This window comes from Myiozetetes cayanensis, unplaced genomic scaffold, assembly GCF_022539395.1.
Source record: "Myiozetetes cayanensis isolate MyiCay16 unplaced genomic scaffold, myiCay2020 scf23, whole genome shotgun sequence".
NCBI lineage: Eukaryota > Metazoa > Chordata > Aves > Passeriformes > Tyrannidae > Myiozetetes > Myiozetetes cayanensis.
The window spans coordinates 8,181,327-8,197,468 of NW_026087445.1; the positions used below are offsets into that span (position 1 = coordinate 8,181,327).

The following is a 16,142-nucleotide window of genomic DNA, read 5'->3' on the forward strand; positions in this document are numbered from 1 at the left end:
GTCCGTGTGAAGGAACTTCTGTTCTTCTGGGAATGGTCTGTGTAAGGGAGCCTGGAGTGTTCGGTGTTGGAACTGGCTTGTGTGTCGGGAGTAGGTTTAGATGAGATGTTGGGAAGAAGTTCTTGGCTGTGAGGGTGGTGAGACCCTGGCACAGGTTTCCTGTAGAAAGATGAATGACCCATCCCTGGAAGTGTCCGAGTTGGACGTGGCTTGGAGCGACTTGGACTAGTGGAAGGTGGGCTCTTAAGGTCCCTTCCAACCCAAACCACTCTGCGATTCCGTGATCATTGTCTGTATTGAAATGTTCAAAATCAAACCTCTGAGCCTTAACACGGGCAACTTTTAATTTTTTTTTACGAGCGTGAAACGTTCGCTTTAGGCTGCTCATTTGAACGCCGCCCGTATCGCGACAGTCGCGCCCGAGGATTCCGCGCTCCCTCACAGGGCGGGCGCTCCTCCGACCGCCAGGGGGCGCCGCCCGCGGGGCGGGCCGGGCCCGGCGCCGCCACCGCCGTTGCCAGGGAGGGGCCGGGGCGGGCTCAGCGAGAGCGGGACCGACAGCGGGACCAGCACCGGGACCGGCACCGGGACCGGCACGGCCACCGCCACCGCCGCCGAGCCCCGCGGGGAACGCGGAGAATCCCAGCAGGAGCCGGTAAGGCCCGCGCTGCGTGCTACCCGGGGCGGGGAGGGGGGCGGCGGTGCCGGTGAGGGCCGCGCCGCGCCGGGCCGGGCCGGGCCGGGTCAGGGCCGGGCCGTCCTGCCCCGCCCGGGGGATGCGATGCGGGGGCGGCCCCCGCCGTGCGGAACCCGCGCTCGGGGCTGCGCTCGCCGCGTGTCGCCCTTGCGGGGGTGGCCGCAGGGCCGGGTTGGAGCGCGGCAGCCGCAGAATGACGAGGTGCTTCCCCCCACCCCTGGAGGGCTTTGCCTTGAACGCCGTTTCCATCCCCCCAAGCCCAGCCCTCCCTCGGGTGTTTGCTCGGTGTCAGCGGTCGGTGCGAGGCGCGGAAAGGCGGCGGCGATGATTTCCCTGCTGTGAGACGGGTGGAAATTTCCTGGCCTCGGGCAGCCCGGTGTGCTGGTGACGCCGTGTGTGTGTGTACGGCAAGGAGAGCGAGCTGCGCTTTGTGTGCAGGTCGGGTTTCCTCTCGTTCTGAGAGGGCACACAGCCTTTTCTTACAGAACTGTGCACACTACCCTGGTATCTGCAGCAGCGAGGGGGTCAGTTCTCTGCTCTGCTCTTGATAAAAGAAATAGTAGTGTTTTTCTAACAAGGTCACGCTAAGGTTTGAGTTGTGCTGGAGGGAGGTCCTGCGAGGAGATGCTTTATGATTAAGCATCACAATTTGCAGCTCGATAACTTTTTATCCTTATGTGTTTCTCTTGGGAAAAACCAGGTATCCCACACCTTGGAATTTTTCAGACAATGCATCTGCCTGCGCGTGCACCTGCCCTTCATTCCCAGCTAAAGACTGAGCTGTCTGCAATTCCCATGCCTTGCTGGCGTCGTTGAAGCCCTGTGAACCCACAGGGTGATAAAGGGAAGGAAACTATGCTGTGAGGAACTTTTCACCTGGAGCAGCACCCACAGCTGGTACCTGGGGGAGGATGAGCACTCCAAATGGATTTCCACAGCACTCAAGGGTGTGTGTTACCCAGAGCATGGAGGGTGGAGCAGTGCAGGACCTGCAGGCTAAAAAAGCCGGAAAAGCAGCCAAAAAGGAGGCTGGTGGCCGTGTGGCAATTCCTACCGAAGGTCCTGTGAGTGTGGGCATCCCTGTAAGTGAGACCTTAAAGCTTCTCCCAGAGGAACTCAAAGCCAATATGAAAATTAAATCGATCACCCCGAGGCCTCCCCGGAAGCCCCGGCTGGAACGTGCTGCATCCCTGGATGAGAAGAGCTGGAGGAGGTGGAGGCGCTTTAGGACGAGCCAGGAGAGCCTGACTGACCCCAACGACACGAGTTCCTCCAACGGTTCCCTGCAGGAAGCGTCCCCCAGCCCTCCCAACAGGGGCAGGGCGAGCCCCTGCCATCCCTGCTGCCAGCAGGACTCCTTGCACAGCTCACCAGACGCCTCAGAAGCCAGTGCCGTGGGGAAGAGCAGGGGAAGCACCTCCGACCTGGGGAAACGAGCCTCGGAGATCTCCAGTGCCTTCGGGGGGCTGCTGCGGGGCAAAGCGTTCGCGGGAGGCAAACCCCGCCTGTCCCAAATCATGCCGGCTCGCCCCCTGCCCCCCGTGGAGCTCAACGTGGCCTCTCACACCCCGAGGACAGCTAATAGGATCGACTCAGATTGTCTGGATTACCAACATTATTCTCAGCACAAGTTTGGGAGGGTGAGCAGCAGCCTGAGCGACACCCGGCTGCACGGCAACGGGATGGTGTTCGACAGCTGCTCCACAGACTCCATGAAATCCACCTTCAGCCTGCTCACCCCCATCCGAGCCAAGGATGTCCGCAGCAGGTAAGACCCCCAGCTTCTCCTGGCAAAAGTTTGGGGGGTGTTAGCAGGGAGGAGAATCCCACTGGACAAGGGCTGGGAATGTCCGACCGCTCAGAAAGCACGGAAGTCGTTCCATGTTATTTAACCTGCTGTGGAGACTGGAAACAGATGGAAGATGAAGGGATCGGTACAGATACTCTGTGTTTACTCCTCTTACCTGATTATTTTCATTCCTATGTTTGGTTTGCTGTCAGTTTGTTTGTAATATTTACATAACCTGTTCTGAAAATTTGCAAACAGTACCTGTGCATGCCAACAGTTGGGAGAACTGCTTTTTTTTAAATCTAAAAGTACATTGGGCTTGAACTAAAGTGTTAAATGGCAGGAAAAATACCCAAATATTCTAGCTTGAAACTATCATGCAGGACATGCAGTGTTACCACTGTCCTGTAAGGTGCTGTGGGTCCTCTGCAGGTGTTGTGCTTGTTTGGCTTCTGGCAGGATCAAATCACCTCTTGGGAACTGCTCCAGTGTCCAGAGGAGCTACTCTGCCCCAGCTTCTCCAGGCAAGAATCTAGTCCTTGATTCAAAGATTGAGAGTCAGTGCTAGAGGGGAAAATAATTCTGAGATAAAGTGTTAAGTGTTACTAACTGGTAAAAAAGCCCCTCGGGATATATTGTTACTTGTTTCTCATGAGGGTTTTCTTCCACTTCCCTCCCTGAAGCAGCTGGAGACAGTGGGTTGCCCAGCACTCCCTGACATTGTGTTGTCATCGTTATTTGCAGAGCTTAAAGCGAGATTAAAAATGCTTATTCAACGGGCAGTCCTTGTGCCAGCAGCCCTTGCCTGTGTAAACAGCGTGTCCTTTGGAGGGGCAGGAGGTGTGGGACGGATCTGTCCTTTCCAAATGTGATGTTTTGAGACCTCAGGCTCAATAAAGTGTTTATTTGATGAGCTGAATTTGGGAATGAGTGTGAATTTGAGTCTTTGATTGGGAGCAACTTGGTGCTGGAACACTGGGCATGGTGGAGCTGTGTTGATGCTGCAAGTAAACCAAGGTGCTTCAAGATGCTGCAGCACCATGGAATCACAGGCTGCTTTGGGGTGGAAGGGACCTTAAAGCCCGTCCAGTCCAACCCCTGCCATGGGCAGGGACACCTCCCACTAGCCCAGGTTGCTCCAAGCCCCGTCCAGCCTGGCCTTGAACACTTCCAGGATGGGGCAGCCACAGCTTCTCTGGGCAACCTGGGCCAGGTTACCAAACCAATCTCTTCATTCTGTGTCTGGGGCTGAAGACTTAGATGGCTTCAGCCTTCTCATCACAGCACCTGGGCAGCATCAGCCTCACCATCATCCTCCTGTCCTGGCTTTGAAAGGCTGCTTTATGACGAGTGGTTTTGTTTTATTGTAGATCATCCAGAAACTCTCCATAAGAGTTGGACCTCTATAGGGAACTTTAGGCAAGCAGAACAGTATTTAAATACTAAATACCTTCTTCTTAAAGATATACTCTTGAATAACTCAAGATTCAAGCATTACAAATCATTATCCCATTCCCTTTCCTTGGATGCTCTTTTATGGATCTTCTGTTCACAGGAGCTATTTGGAAGGCAGCCTTATGGCAAGTGGTGCCTTACTGGGAGCAGAAGAACTGAGCAGATATTTCCCTGATCGGAGTATTGGAATTTTTGTGGCCACCTGGAACATGCAGGGTCAGAAGGTAAGTGCACAGAAGTCTCCACAGTGGTAAAGTTAGCCCAGCTTTACTGATGTTTTTCTGTTCATGAATATGTTCCTCATCAAACTGAGTTCATCATCTTTATCAAATCATCTTTATCAAATCATCTTTATCAAATCATCTTTATCAAATCATCTTTATCAAATCATCTTTATCAAAACAAGGTACTTTTCTTGTAAATCTGAGCACAACTAATATTGCTTTTTTTTTTTCCCTTTTCTTTCTTTCTTTCTTTTTTTTTTTTAATTTCTTTTATAATAGGAACTTCCAGTGAATCTGGATGACTTCTTATTGCCAACAGACCCTGACTATGCCCAGGACATGTATGTCATTGGGGTTCAAGAAGGCTGTCCAGACAGGTAGCATAAACAATGTAATGAACTATATTATTTTATTGTTAACTAATTACATTGCTTTGAATTAGCCTGGAAATAGTATCCATCATAATCTTAATATTTTCACTAATCAGCCCATTTAATAAGACAGAATTCAGTGCATGAGCACCATTGGAAATGGACTTTAGAGGAAAAAGGCACAAAGATCTGTAAATCATAGAGTCATGGAATGGTTTGGGTTTGGAGGGACCTTGAAGTTCATCCAGTCCCACCCCCTGCCATAAGCAGGGACATCTTCCACTAGCCCAGGTTGCTCCAAGCCCTGTCCAACCTGGCCTTGGACACTTCCAGGGATCCAGGGGCAGCCACAGCTTCTCTGGGCATACAGAATTTGGTCCTGTTAGAGCAGCTGATGCCAAAATCCTGCTGATTCCTGTGGCGCCTCAGCCCAGCTCTGAGGGGCTCTGAGCAGTTCAGTGGAGGTTTTGCTTACTCTTCATTGATGTTCTGTATCAGAGGGACTGCTGTGCTTCCACAATACTGATCTCCTCTCTGGTTGTTGTCTCCTGTACTGTCTGTGTGATCCAGCTGTTGTTCTTTCCTGCAGAAGGGAGTGGGAGATCCGCCTGCAGGAGACTTTGGGCCCCCACTACGTCCTGCTCTACTCGGCCGCGCACGGGGTGCTCTACATGTCGGTCTTCATCCGCAGGGACCTCATCTGGTTCTGCTCAGGTGTGTGGGGAGCTGAAAGCACTGCTGCCAGCCAGTGGCCTGGCTTTTTTCTCCCTCTCCTCTCTTCCCTGCTCACTGTCCCTGGAGGCTTTCAGTGAAAGCATCTGGTTTTTCTCCTTCCAGAAGTGGAGTACGCCACGGTGACAACTCGAATCGTATCTCAGATCAAAACCAAGGGAGCGCTGGGAATCTGCTTCACGTTTTTTGGGACCTCCTTTCTCTTCATCACCTCCCACTTCACATGTGAGACATTTACAATCTTGCTAGAAGGGTCCTGTTTGAGGATGGAGGGGAGGGAACTGTACAGAGGTAAAAAAGCAGGACAGGCTGAAGGCAAAGCTCAGGATTGCTGAGCTGAGAACGATAAGGGAGGAGGATTGTTTGGTAACAAACTTACAAAAGAACTGTGTTCATTGAAACAGAAATGAACTCTGCACCATTGGATTCCTTTTTCCACGCTTTCTGTCATTATTTTTCAGTGTGTGAGTTCCCTGGGTCAGTGTCCCTTTTTACACATGGAAAATGTCTGATGCCCTTTGGAAGCTCCTGTTATAACCAAAAATGGTCATTGAATGAAAATGATTCATCACTGGCAGTAATGGGGTTTGTGTCTTTCAGCTGGGGACAGTAAAGTGAATGAGAGGAAACTGGACTACAATAAAACCATTCAAGCCCTCACACTTCCCAAGAATGTTCCAGACACAAATCCATATCGATCCAGTTCTAGTAAGTGTGAAACCATGACTGTGTGAGAACCCAACAGGCTGTGCATTGTCTTTCAGTCTGCAGTAAGGAAGAGAAAATGAGAGTTATAATTTGAGAGAGTATAAAAAGAGACCACAGGGCTTTTTGTCTGAGGATGGTTATTAATCACACAATTCTTTTCTTTTTGATATTTTGGAGGGGGATTTGAGAAAAAAATTGCAATGGGAGAGAAAAAATTCAAAAAGGAATTTTTATCTGATGTATTTTTCCAGCAATATGATAATTTTGGTGTAATTAATACCAGTATTACAGATGTGTTTTACTTTCCAAATGTTTCTAGAGCAATTAGGAATTCATTTATTTCTAAACTTAAGGAACGTTGTGTCACTTTGCATGTACACAGGGCAGTGTATTGTTTGCCAAATTCCATTATTGTTTCTCAGTACTGTGCTGATAACATCATGCCTAGATAAGTAGCCAAGTTTTTTTTCTAGAAAGATGAATTGACTCTTTATCTGCAGTGTAGCGTTAGGGTTTTGTGTTCACCCTGGGTTTAGGTCCTATAGATTGTTTGGTGTCTTTTCAGCCTTATTTTCTATGATGTTTAAATTTTCTGTTCTGTTTCTGCTGGGTTTTTTATAACCATACTCTGTGCTGGTCACAGGCAGAAATCGTGCTCAAGTATCACATCTCCTGGTAGGGAGAAGGAGGGATTTATGCCTGTTCCTTGACCATATCTGGCAGCATATCCTGAACAACTGTGGCCTGACTTTGCAGGTGATGTCACAACTCGGTTTGATGAAGTCTTCTGGTTTGGTGACTTCAACTTCCGACTGAACAAGGACCGAGAGACTGTGGATTCCATCCTGAAGCAGAACCCGGACACGGACGTGTCCAGGCTCCTGGTGTATGACCAGCTCACCAGTGAGATGAGTCGGGGTGAGAGGCAGCTGTTCTCCTCCCTCATCCCCAGGAACAAAGATATCTGCACACAGGGCTAATCACAGCCAATTTACTGGAGACCTTTCCTGCTTCCTTTTGTTGCATTCCCTAAAAAAGGAAGTCAGCAGTTGTCAAACACAGTGGCAGAAGTGTCAAGGAACCTTTTGCTGGAGCATTTTATCCATAGTGTAACCTCCCAAACCATTTGCTGCTGTTTCATCTGACTCCATGACCTGGACACCATTCTGTCACAGTGTCCAGGGAATTTAGATTTGAACATTTAAACATTTGCAAAGCAGCACAAGCTTTCAGTGGAAGGGGAGGTGCATGGACCAGGTGTTCTTTGTTCAATTGGCCACTGACTAAATATCCACTGGCTATTTTTTACCCTCACTGTGTAAGAACTTGAGCTTCCTCCCTTTCTGGAGCCTGACCCCGTGTTTTTCTAGTCTCATATGTGCATGGCTGTTGTTTCTAGCCAGCATTAGTAGAATCAGTGCAGAAATGTGCTGGATTCTCAGGAAGGAGGAATTTGTTCAAGCTGTTCTCTTCCCTTACAGGGTCTATTTTCAAAGGATTCCAAGAGGCTGATATCCATTTCCGCCCTTCCTACAAGTTTGACATAGGGAAGGACAGCTATGACACCACTTCCAAACAAAGGACTCCTTCCTACACGGTAAGGGATGATTTCAGCACCCCACACCTGCACCAAAGGGGATCCAGATGTGCTGAGATTTGTGGCTTAAGGGCAGCAGGGCACGTGGGTCTGGTCTGCAAGAAAGGATTGTTGAACCTGTGAGCACAGGGAGAGTTTGGCACAGGCTCATTAACCTCATTTTCCCTGCCTTACATCCTGTTTGAGTGGATTCTGGATTCTCCCCTGTGCTCAGAGCTGGGCACAGAACAGCTCTTGTGGTCAGACACACACACCTCATGAATGGATCCCTGCCCAAGACACTTAATTCCACTAAGTGAGGGTGATAAATGAGTGGGTTTGTCTCTTGTGAAGCAGTGCTGCTTTCCAGGGTGGGTGGATGTGCAGAGGGAGTTCCCAGCACTCTCCCCTCTCTGTCTCTGTCTCCAGGACCGGGTGGTGTTCCGCAGCCGGTACAAGGACGACATCCAGGCTGTCAAATATTCCTCTTGTCCTGTGATCAAAACCTCAGACCATCGCCCTGTGTTTGCCTTGTTCCGTGTGAAAGTGAGGCCTGGCAGAGACAAGTTAGTACCTCCTTGTGCTGCTCTGTGTGACTGCATGTGGCTCCAGGGATCCTGGGGATATGTTCCTGTTTGGAGTTTGTCCTCTCAGAATTCCTAAAAATAGAGTTTATCCCATGTAGATCTCTGCAGCCTGTTTGATTTTTATGCTGGTGGTCAGAGCAGTGAGAGCTTAAACCTTGCACTGACAGCTGAAATCCCTGCTTCCAGGTCCTTTAATCCTCCTGAGGGGGATAAAGAGCCCATTGGAATTGATTATAAATCTGTGTTTTATCTGAGATGCAGTTTTTTGTTTCCCCTGTCAGCATGGGCAGCTTTCCTTTTCTCTTCTCCTTTCCCTTTTTGGGATCAATGCTATTTTCCCTCCCCAGCTGAGCCTGCATTTCAGCATAGCTGGATATCAGTGGAGTATTTTGAGATCATCCAAGTTCCTGATGTCCAACCGTGGACTGTTTTACTAGTGTGTAAAATTTATTTATTCTCTTTTCTGTGAACAGCATGGTCAGGGATTTTAAGACCTATCTAGAAAATGGTGATTTCCCAAAGCATTTGATCAGTGGGGTTTGGTTTAGGATCATAAAGATTCTTTATTTATGAATACTCATGCTTAAATTGAAAGCACATTTCCCTTTTATAACCTGCATTTTTTCCATTTAAATGTGTTGTGAAAAACCTTAACTTGTTGCTGTGGAAGAACAACTATTGTTTCTCCCACAGCAGTAGCTGAATGCATTAAGAAAGTAAAAATTAGATTTCTGGCCTTTGTTGTATCAACTAATTGACAAATGTTGGGCAAACAGGAATACATCTATGCCCTGATCTGTGGCTTGTGTTTCTGTTGTAGCATTCCACTTGCTGCGGGGCAGTTTGACAGAGAACTGTATTTAATGGGAATAAAGAGGAGGATCACGAGGGAACTTCAGAAACGGCGGGAGCAAAAGGACCAAAAATCCAGCAGCATATGTAGCATTTCTTGAGCTGAGAGCCCTGCAATGCTTGTGGTAGAGGTGCCCTGAAAAGAGGATTTCAGGCCCTGGCAAACCCTGCAGGGAATTGTCTGCTTAAGCACTCTGGCAGTTGTGAAGAATGTCTTAAACCTCATCCTGGATTCATCTGCATGAGCTAATCCACGTAGCTCAAGTGCTTTTGCCGAAGAAAAGGAGTCAGTTATTTAAGACATCCATCCCAACAGGTAAAATGGATTTTTTTTTTTAACCAGACTATCTTAGGAAGCCACTGGGTGCAGCCTGTTGGTTGTAGGAGGACTCCACACAGGGGCACAGCTGCTGGAACTGGCATCACCTGGGCCAGGGGACCTAAGACAAGCCTGCAGGAAGGTGAATTTTTTTGTTTGTCTCCTTTGGCTTGGTCAGATCTGCTTCCATACAGTGTGGGGTTGGGTTTTGCTCCTTCTCTGTAGCCAAGTGTTCAGTATTCTGTAAAATGAGTACGAGGGACCAGCTGATGAACTTGGGCAGTTCTGTGTGTGGATGGTGCTCCTGTGTTGGGCTTCTTGGGTCCTCTCCAGCAGGATGTGTGTGAATGTACTCCTGTACATCGAAGTGTAGAAAACATTGCCTTTCAATAATCATTCTCTAGGCCTTCTGTTACTAAGGGGGTAAATAACCCTGCTCTCAGGCCATATATTTGGCTGCTTGAAACAATCCCTCCCTGACCTCACTTGCCCTCTCCAGGGCTCACAAAACACTCCCTGCCTTCAGCAGCAGGGCACCTGAACTGAAATGAACGGTTTAAAGTACAGTACTGTGTGATGCTTCACCAAAGTGATGCCAAGTGAGTGTACCAGGGAGGTTTGCAGAGCCCAGTCAGCTCCTCGCAGTTCCATCACCTCCAGTCCCAGTCAGGTCCTTTTGGTTTTTGTTTTTCCAACTCGGTGAACTGTCAGTAACTTGCTCTTTCTGAAGTAGCGTTGTCTTAAGGCTAAACATGCTACAGGGACCAGTGTGGCACCGGTCAACTGTTAAGTACAGCTAATACTTAAAAACTCCTCATGGGCACAGATGGGCTGGATCATTCATCACCTTTAGTACCTAAAACACCCAGCAAACACCTTGGAGGAAGTGCTGCTGACTATGCAACCTGTCCAAGACAGAGCTTCTGTTCTGCGGTACACTTATGGCACTGACCTGTCTGTAGCCATCAGGCACTTGGATTTCCTTTCTTTTTAAAGGAATAAAAAATAAATTAATGCAATACCTTAACTGAGAGCCAGCTCTTACTGTTGTCAGAACCCAGAGTTCTTTGTGTGATGCATGTTTGGGTGACCTGAGCCATTTGTCTCCAGCTGTAAGAGCAGGACAGATTTCTCTGGGATTTTTAGAATTGAACACACAAAGCACGTTTCACCTGCCACTGCAAGAAAACACAGCCCTTGGCTGATGAATTTCAGAAGTCTTACTACTTGCTCCAGCTGTTTAGAGGCCTCTTTATTTCCTTACAAACATACACAACAACTGAACAGGATTTCCAGACTGTGGGCTGCACAGGAAACAATGCAACGTTTTGTCAACATTTGCATGAGGAAAGGATGGGGTAAAGCAGGTAAACAGCTGCCTCACAGTGCTCTGCTCCCAGTTTGATTGCTCCTCACCACACACAGCTAGCAGTGAGTTCATGTTTTTAAACCCATGAGTTGGGGGATTACGTAAATGAAATGTTTTATTCCTCGTTTGAGTCTCCATTTCTTCACTACGTCACGAGTGGCACTTGGCTTTCTGGAACGTGGAGTCGGTCACCACCATAAGGTTTCCAAAGGCTGTAATTTTGTGATCTTGACTCCCAGCTGAGGGACATCTGAGACAGATGATTGTGTCTTCTTTTTGCAAGCCCTTAAGTTCATCTGAGTGACGCTGAGGAAATGAGGTACAAAGTTTTAAGGTGCAGCAGCAACTCCTTTAATAACTGTTTGTGAAGCAACCCTGGAGGAAAAGAACTTTTATTCTTTAGCACAGTTCACTTCTGGGTGAAAAACCTGAAGAACAGGATCATCTTCATTCTCAGGTGTCCGTGTGGCATTATGCACAGTATCCCTGCAGATGAACTCCACAGAAACTTGGTTATGCCCTGGGTCTGCTTCCCTCTGAGCTCCAGCAAAATGATGAAGTTATTCCCAGACACGTGACTCCCAGTGGGGACTGCTGATGAAACGAATCCATGATTTGCAACAAAACCTGGACTGCAGGAACCTTTTTGCCAAACTTGACGGGGATAATAACTATTATAATAGTCCTAATTCAGTTTGAGCAGGTCTTTGTTCACCTTGGTAACAGCTATAAATATTCCTCGAGTTCAGATGTGTAAGCCAAGCTCTTTAAGGTGCCGCCACATCCCTCGGGAAGGAATCCCACGCGAGCTCTTCGCGGTCCGGTGCTCCGAAGCAGCTTTGCCCGCTGGCAGCACAGCTCCATGGTTTGCACAGTATGCCTGGGAAGCTCTGGGGGGAGGGAGGGTGGTACAGCAACATTATAATCTGAAAAAAAATTCCAAGAGAAGGGAGTCTGTGAGCCTGGCAGGACGTGCTGCTCTATCGGAAGAGCCGGTACAGCCGCGGGAGCCGCCCGTCCTTGCTGGAAAGCGCCGTCTGGATGTGCTCGTAGGAGGGCAGGTCTGTCAGGTCACCCAGGGCAGCCACAGCTGGCTTCTTGTGGAGCATCTTAGTGACCACCCTCTTGATATCAGTAGGTTTCACCTGACCTGCAGGCAAAAAAAAAAAAACAAAGGCAGACTATGACGACAATACCGTAAGTATAATCATGCTGAAACAATCACTTTTCTTCCATGCTTCTGGTTTTTCCTTCCTTCTGACTAAAATAAGCCCTGTGCTACCCTGAAAGCCATCAAGAACAGTTTGAAATATATTTCTGCAGTAATTCAGCTGTGCTGCAAGAGTATGTTCTAAGTGGCCCTGCCCCAACTGCACCTACATTCACTCAAGGCAAGGCATGGTGTACTCACCGATGAGGGCACACAGCTCATGAGGTAGCTTCCTTGTGTTTGTGGCCAACACCTGCCTTCCCACATCCTCGAAGATCACCGGCCTAGACTCGAGGTTCATCATGAGCATGGATTTGAGCTGCGTCTTGGCTCGCTCAAGTTCTACCTGTGAAGGAGCAGGAAACACAAATAATGTTCCAAAAATTGTGGTGGCTGCTCCCTGACACGAGGTAACATGGAGGAGTTCTGCAGTGTGTTCACACAGTCCCAGGATGGTTTGCTTGGAAGGGACCTTAAGGCTCATCTCTTTCCATCCCCCAGTCATGGGACACCTTTCTCTACCCCAGGTTGCTCCAAGCCCTGTCCACCCTGGCCTTGGACACTTCCAGGGATTATTTCAACTCAAAGACCGTCTGCAGGTTCAGATGTGCTACTGACCTCTCCCACTGCTCCTGCCATGAGGATGAATTCTCTGGTGATGATTTCCACCATCTCCCGAACCTACAGAAACCAGATCATTGAAAGAAGATCAGAACAACACTTACTGTGTCAGCATTACTGTCTGGTACTGAGTGATGTGGTTACTTTTTAAGGACACCTGTCTTTGAATACAGGACTCTGTACCTGCTTTGGATCTGCACTGGCATGGATGCACAGGAGACCTGTGTCCTCGTAACTGTGGTGGTAAGAGGTTGCATTGTACATCCAGTGGTGCCTGCGGGTACACAAGCAGCATTTTCAAATTAAAAACCCAGAATTTACGTGTAAAAATTAAACACGGACAGTGAGTGCCCTCCCAGTGCACTTCCAGGATTCTCAGCAGTGCCAGTGAGACTTTCTTCCTCTCAAAATGCTCATTGACAAACCAGTCCCTTGTTTCAAGCAGAATAACCTGGGGATGTTTGCTTTCACTTCTTCCATATGAACCTGCTGGGGGACTGTTTCTGCCACCCCTTAACAGGCAAACCAACCTGTTGAGCACGTTGAGGTACAGTCGGGTGAACATGCCCTTGCCAGGCCCTCCAGCTGAGAAAGAGCCACCACCTCCCATCATCATGTTCAGCACGGCAAAGGGAATGAAATCGTCCTCCTGGATTGCAACAAGACATTCAGTCAGGTCATGGCAGAGCTCTCAAGGGTCTGGGGTGAGTAAAGGGGAGAGAAAAGAGTGGCACAAGAGGAGTGGGAAGGTCAGTGCCTGCATCCAACTGTCAGTGGAAAAGCTGCTTGTCTGAACACAGCAGCAGGAAGAGTGCCAATGTTTATGGAATGAGTCAGTGTTCTGGGATTCTTCAAGTACAGGGCTCCCAAAACAAAGGACCTTAGGTTAATACTTACTAAAAATGAGCAGCTTTCTAACCCAATCATGATGTGGGTGAGCTCTGGGATGGGAGTAGGGCCCAGACTCACATCTGACATGTCTTTTTCAACCTGTGGGAAGAGCAGACAGGTTATTAGGACTGATTTTCACTGCTGTTGCATCTGGTCTGATACATTCCTGATAATTAACGTGTCACCCCATTACCAGCTGCCATGGCCACTTTTGGCTCATGCTCACGAACAGTATGGAACCTCAGAAAAGCAAAAAACCAGCTGGACTCCAAACCTGCCCTTCCCACTGACAGCAAGGGGCACGGCACCCCCTCCAGCCCTCACCTTGACGATGCCTCCCGTGTACTGAGCCACGGACCTGTCCACGCCCCTGCTCTGCCCGCTGCCCCACACGGGCTCCACTCCCAGCAGGTATTTCCTGGCACACTCCACCAGCTGCTCGTGCTCGATGCCCACCCCAGCCAGCACCATCCTGTCGGGGGTGTAGTAGCTGCGCAGGTACGAGTGCAGCACGGCCCGGTCGATTTTGTCCGTGTTCTCCACGGGGCAGAACCTGTTCAGCCCAACTGTGTTGTCTCTGAAGGCTGCCTGAAAGGGAGCAGGCACATTGAAGGAACAAATATCACCTCACCCCCCTCCCCCTCTAAACCCCTCCTCTAAACCTTCCCTTTCTGTTTTGGAATTAAGGCAGCGTGTTTGAGACGTGTGAGAGAGGAAAGGCTGGGCGTTATTTCATTAATCAACTGCCACCCACAACCACAAAGGTTAAGTTGTAAATAATATTTTTTAGTTTAGGTTAGAATCTCTCACAAGTGCAGAATGCTGGATTTCAGAGTGGAGTGACAGCAAAATTCTCCCATCACTGAAATCAAACTGAGTAACAAAAAAACCTTTTTAGGATAACATAAAATAAATCCTGGAGCTGACAGAAAAACGAGGAGAATGCAGGGCACTGCATGCAAGGCAGAATTTCCCGCGTGTTACCGCGTGGATCATCTCAGTGAGCAGAGGCTCTGGGTCAGGCCTCATGTTCAAATCCTCCAGCTCAAACCGGATGGCCGTGCGGGTCATCTCGATCTCCTCATCTGGAACGGGACAGAGAGCGAGAGATCACAACCCCCGACTGCTGCAAGGCAAGTTCCTGATGAGCACAATCTAGTGAAGAAATCTTAAAGAGCAAGCCACACACGCTGGAGAATCTTTTTTTTAGAGGCAAGAGAATTGTGTTTCCCAGACCTGACAACCTGGGCTGCAGCGCTACGTCAGCCAGCAGGTTGACCACGGTGTCCAGGCCTCTGGCATCGGCAGACACAGCGTACATGATGGTGTCCCTGCAACACAGACAGACAGTTCTGCGCTGAGAAATCACTTCTGGGATCACTCAGGGTCCTGTCAGTGTCAGGTAAAGCTGCTTTGCTCGTTAAATGCTTTCAAAAGGAAATAGAAATTAACTTTATAACCCTTTCAGCTTCAGTTTTGTAGCTTCCCAGCAGCCACCACAAATGGATTTCTGCTGCTTGGAAACAAAAAGTGGCTTTTACTGCCCCAGACCAGAAAAAGGGACTCAAAAGTGCTTGTCAGTGTTACAAGAGAGCAGGAGGAGAGCCTACCTCGATGCCTGGCAGTCACAAATGCCCCCGTGCTTCTCCAAGGTGAGGAGAATTTCATCCTTGCTGCCAAACTGAGCTGTGGACTAAGAAAGAAAATATGTTACTAATTATTAAAGCAATAAGTTTTTATAACCCTTCAGTGTAGCCCAGAACAAGCATCTTCTGTGAGGGTGGGGAGGCCCTGGCACAGGTTGCCCAGAGAAGCTGTGGCTGCTCCATCCCTGGAAGTGTCCAAGGCCAGGTTGGAGGGGGCTTGGAGTGACCTGGGATAGTGGGAGTGTCCCTGCCCAGGGCAGGGGGTGGAACTGGATGGTCTTTAAGGTCCTGTCCAACCCAAACCGTTCTGTAGTGCTCAGGCCCCCGTGCTAGGCAGGGCAGGGCAGGGCAGTACTCACGGAGAAGGCCAGCTTTTCCAAGAAGTGGGAGATACCACTGAGGTATTTCGCTTCGTGTCTTGATCCCGAATTCACAAGAACTGGCGTCAAGAAGAGAATAAATCAGCGTAACTTTTCCACCTCTAGTCCTTACACAGGCACCTGGCTCGGGGGCAGCCGAGGCCTCCCCACCCCGGGTACTCACTGCCCACGGTGCAGAACTGCCCGAACTTGTTCTGGGAGGCGACGCGCAGCCCGTTCTCCAGCACCGTCACCCGCGTCTCGAAGCGCTCCCGGCCCTCGGCGGCCGCGAACACGGCCTTGGGCACGCCGGGCAGCGGGCAGGCCAGCGACACGCTGGGGTAGGCTCCGCCGCCGCTGTAGCTCCGCCCGGCCGCCAGCCCGCACCTGGGGACAGCGGGGACAGCGTCGGGATGCGCGGGGACACCGCGCCGGCAGCGCCTCCGCCGAGGCCGGCACCCAGCGCTGCGCGCCCCGGGGCGCTGCCCGCCTCGCCCCGCGGTGCCGGGCGCTGTCCCCTCCCCGGGCGGTCCCCCCCGGCCCCCAGCGCTGCCCCCGGGGCCGCGCTCACCGCCGGGCCGCGCCGCGCCGCAGCCACGCCATGGCCGCCGCCATCTTGCCGCCACCCGAGACCGCCGGGCCCACGTGGGCGCGGCCGCGAGGGGGAAAGGGGCGTGGCCCGCCCCGCCGCTCGCTCGCTGATTGGCCCGTCCCGCCCGGGAGGCCCCGCCCCGCG

At 50.1% G+C, this 16,142-nt stretch overlaps 2 protein-coding genes across 2 annotated transcripts; one reads left to right on the forward strand and one right to left on the reverse strand.

Annotated features, from left to right (window-relative positions):
* The first annotated feature begins 531 nt into the window (after positions 1–531).
* Positions 532–9,703, forward strand: INPP5E (inositol polyphosphate-5-phosphatase E). Its single transcript, XM_050320000.1, has 11 exons — positions 532–655; positions 1,398–2,465; positions 4,042–4,165; positions 4,445–4,542; positions 5,126–5,250; positions 5,374–5,493; positions 5,869–5,976; positions 6,733–6,894; positions 7,458–7,573; positions 7,982–8,118; positions 8,960–9,703. The coding sequence occupies exons 2-11, from the start codon at positions 1,609–1,611 to the stop codon at positions 9,090–9,092; spliced, it is 1,980 nt and encodes a 659-aa protein (XP_050175957.1). The 5' UTR covers positions 532–655; positions 1,398–1,608; the 3' UTR covers positions 9,093–9,703.
* An 838-nt stretch (positions 9,704–10,541) lies between these two features.
* On the reverse strand, positions 10,542–16,035 carry PMPCA (peptidase, mitochondrial processing subunit alpha). Its single transcript, XM_050320001.1, has 13 exons — positions 15,978–16,035; positions 15,591–15,793; positions 15,407–15,486; positions 15,012–15,094; positions 14,638–14,732; positions 14,386–14,486; positions 13,726–13,989; positions 13,408–13,500; positions 13,041–13,159; positions 12,694–12,784; positions 12,508–12,570; positions 12,091–12,235; positions 10,542–11,829 (listed from the first exon to the last, which is right to left on the reverse strand). The coding sequence occupies exons 1-13, from the start codon at positions 16,019–16,021 to the stop codon at positions 11,660–11,662; spliced, it is 1,551 nt and encodes a 516-aa protein (XP_050175958.1). The 5' UTR covers positions 16,022–16,035; the 3' UTR covers positions 10,542–11,659.
* Positions 16,036–16,142: the final 107 nt, after the last annotated feature.

Excerpts from the sequence above, each read along its gene's own strand:
- INPP5E (XM_050320000.1), top strand. The coding sequence starts at position 1,609 with ATGAGCACTCCAAATGGATTTCCACAGCACTCAAGGGTGTGTGTTACC. Across the intron at positions 2,466-4,041 it reads GCCAAGGATGTCCGCAGCAG|GAGCTATTTGGAAGGCAGCC; the intron begins GTAAGACCCCCA and ends TTCTGTTCACAG. Across the intron at positions 5,494-5,868 it reads CATCACCTCCCACTTCACAT|CTGGGGACAGTAAAGTGAAT; the intron begins GTGAGACATTTA and ends TGTGTCTTTCAG.
- PMPCA (XM_050320001.1), bottom strand. The coding sequence starts at position 16,021 with ATGGCGGCGGCCATGGCGTGGCTGCGGCGCGGCGCGGCCCGGCG. Across the intron at positions 14,487-14,637 it reads GCTGCAGCCCAGGTTGTCAG|ATGAGGAGATCGAGATGACC; the intron begins GTCTGGGAAACA and ends GTCCCGTTCCAG. Across the intron at positions 12,785-13,040 it reads TACCTCAACGTGCTCAACAG|GCACCACTGGATGTACAATG; the intron begins GTTGGTTTGCCT and ends GTGTACCCGCAG.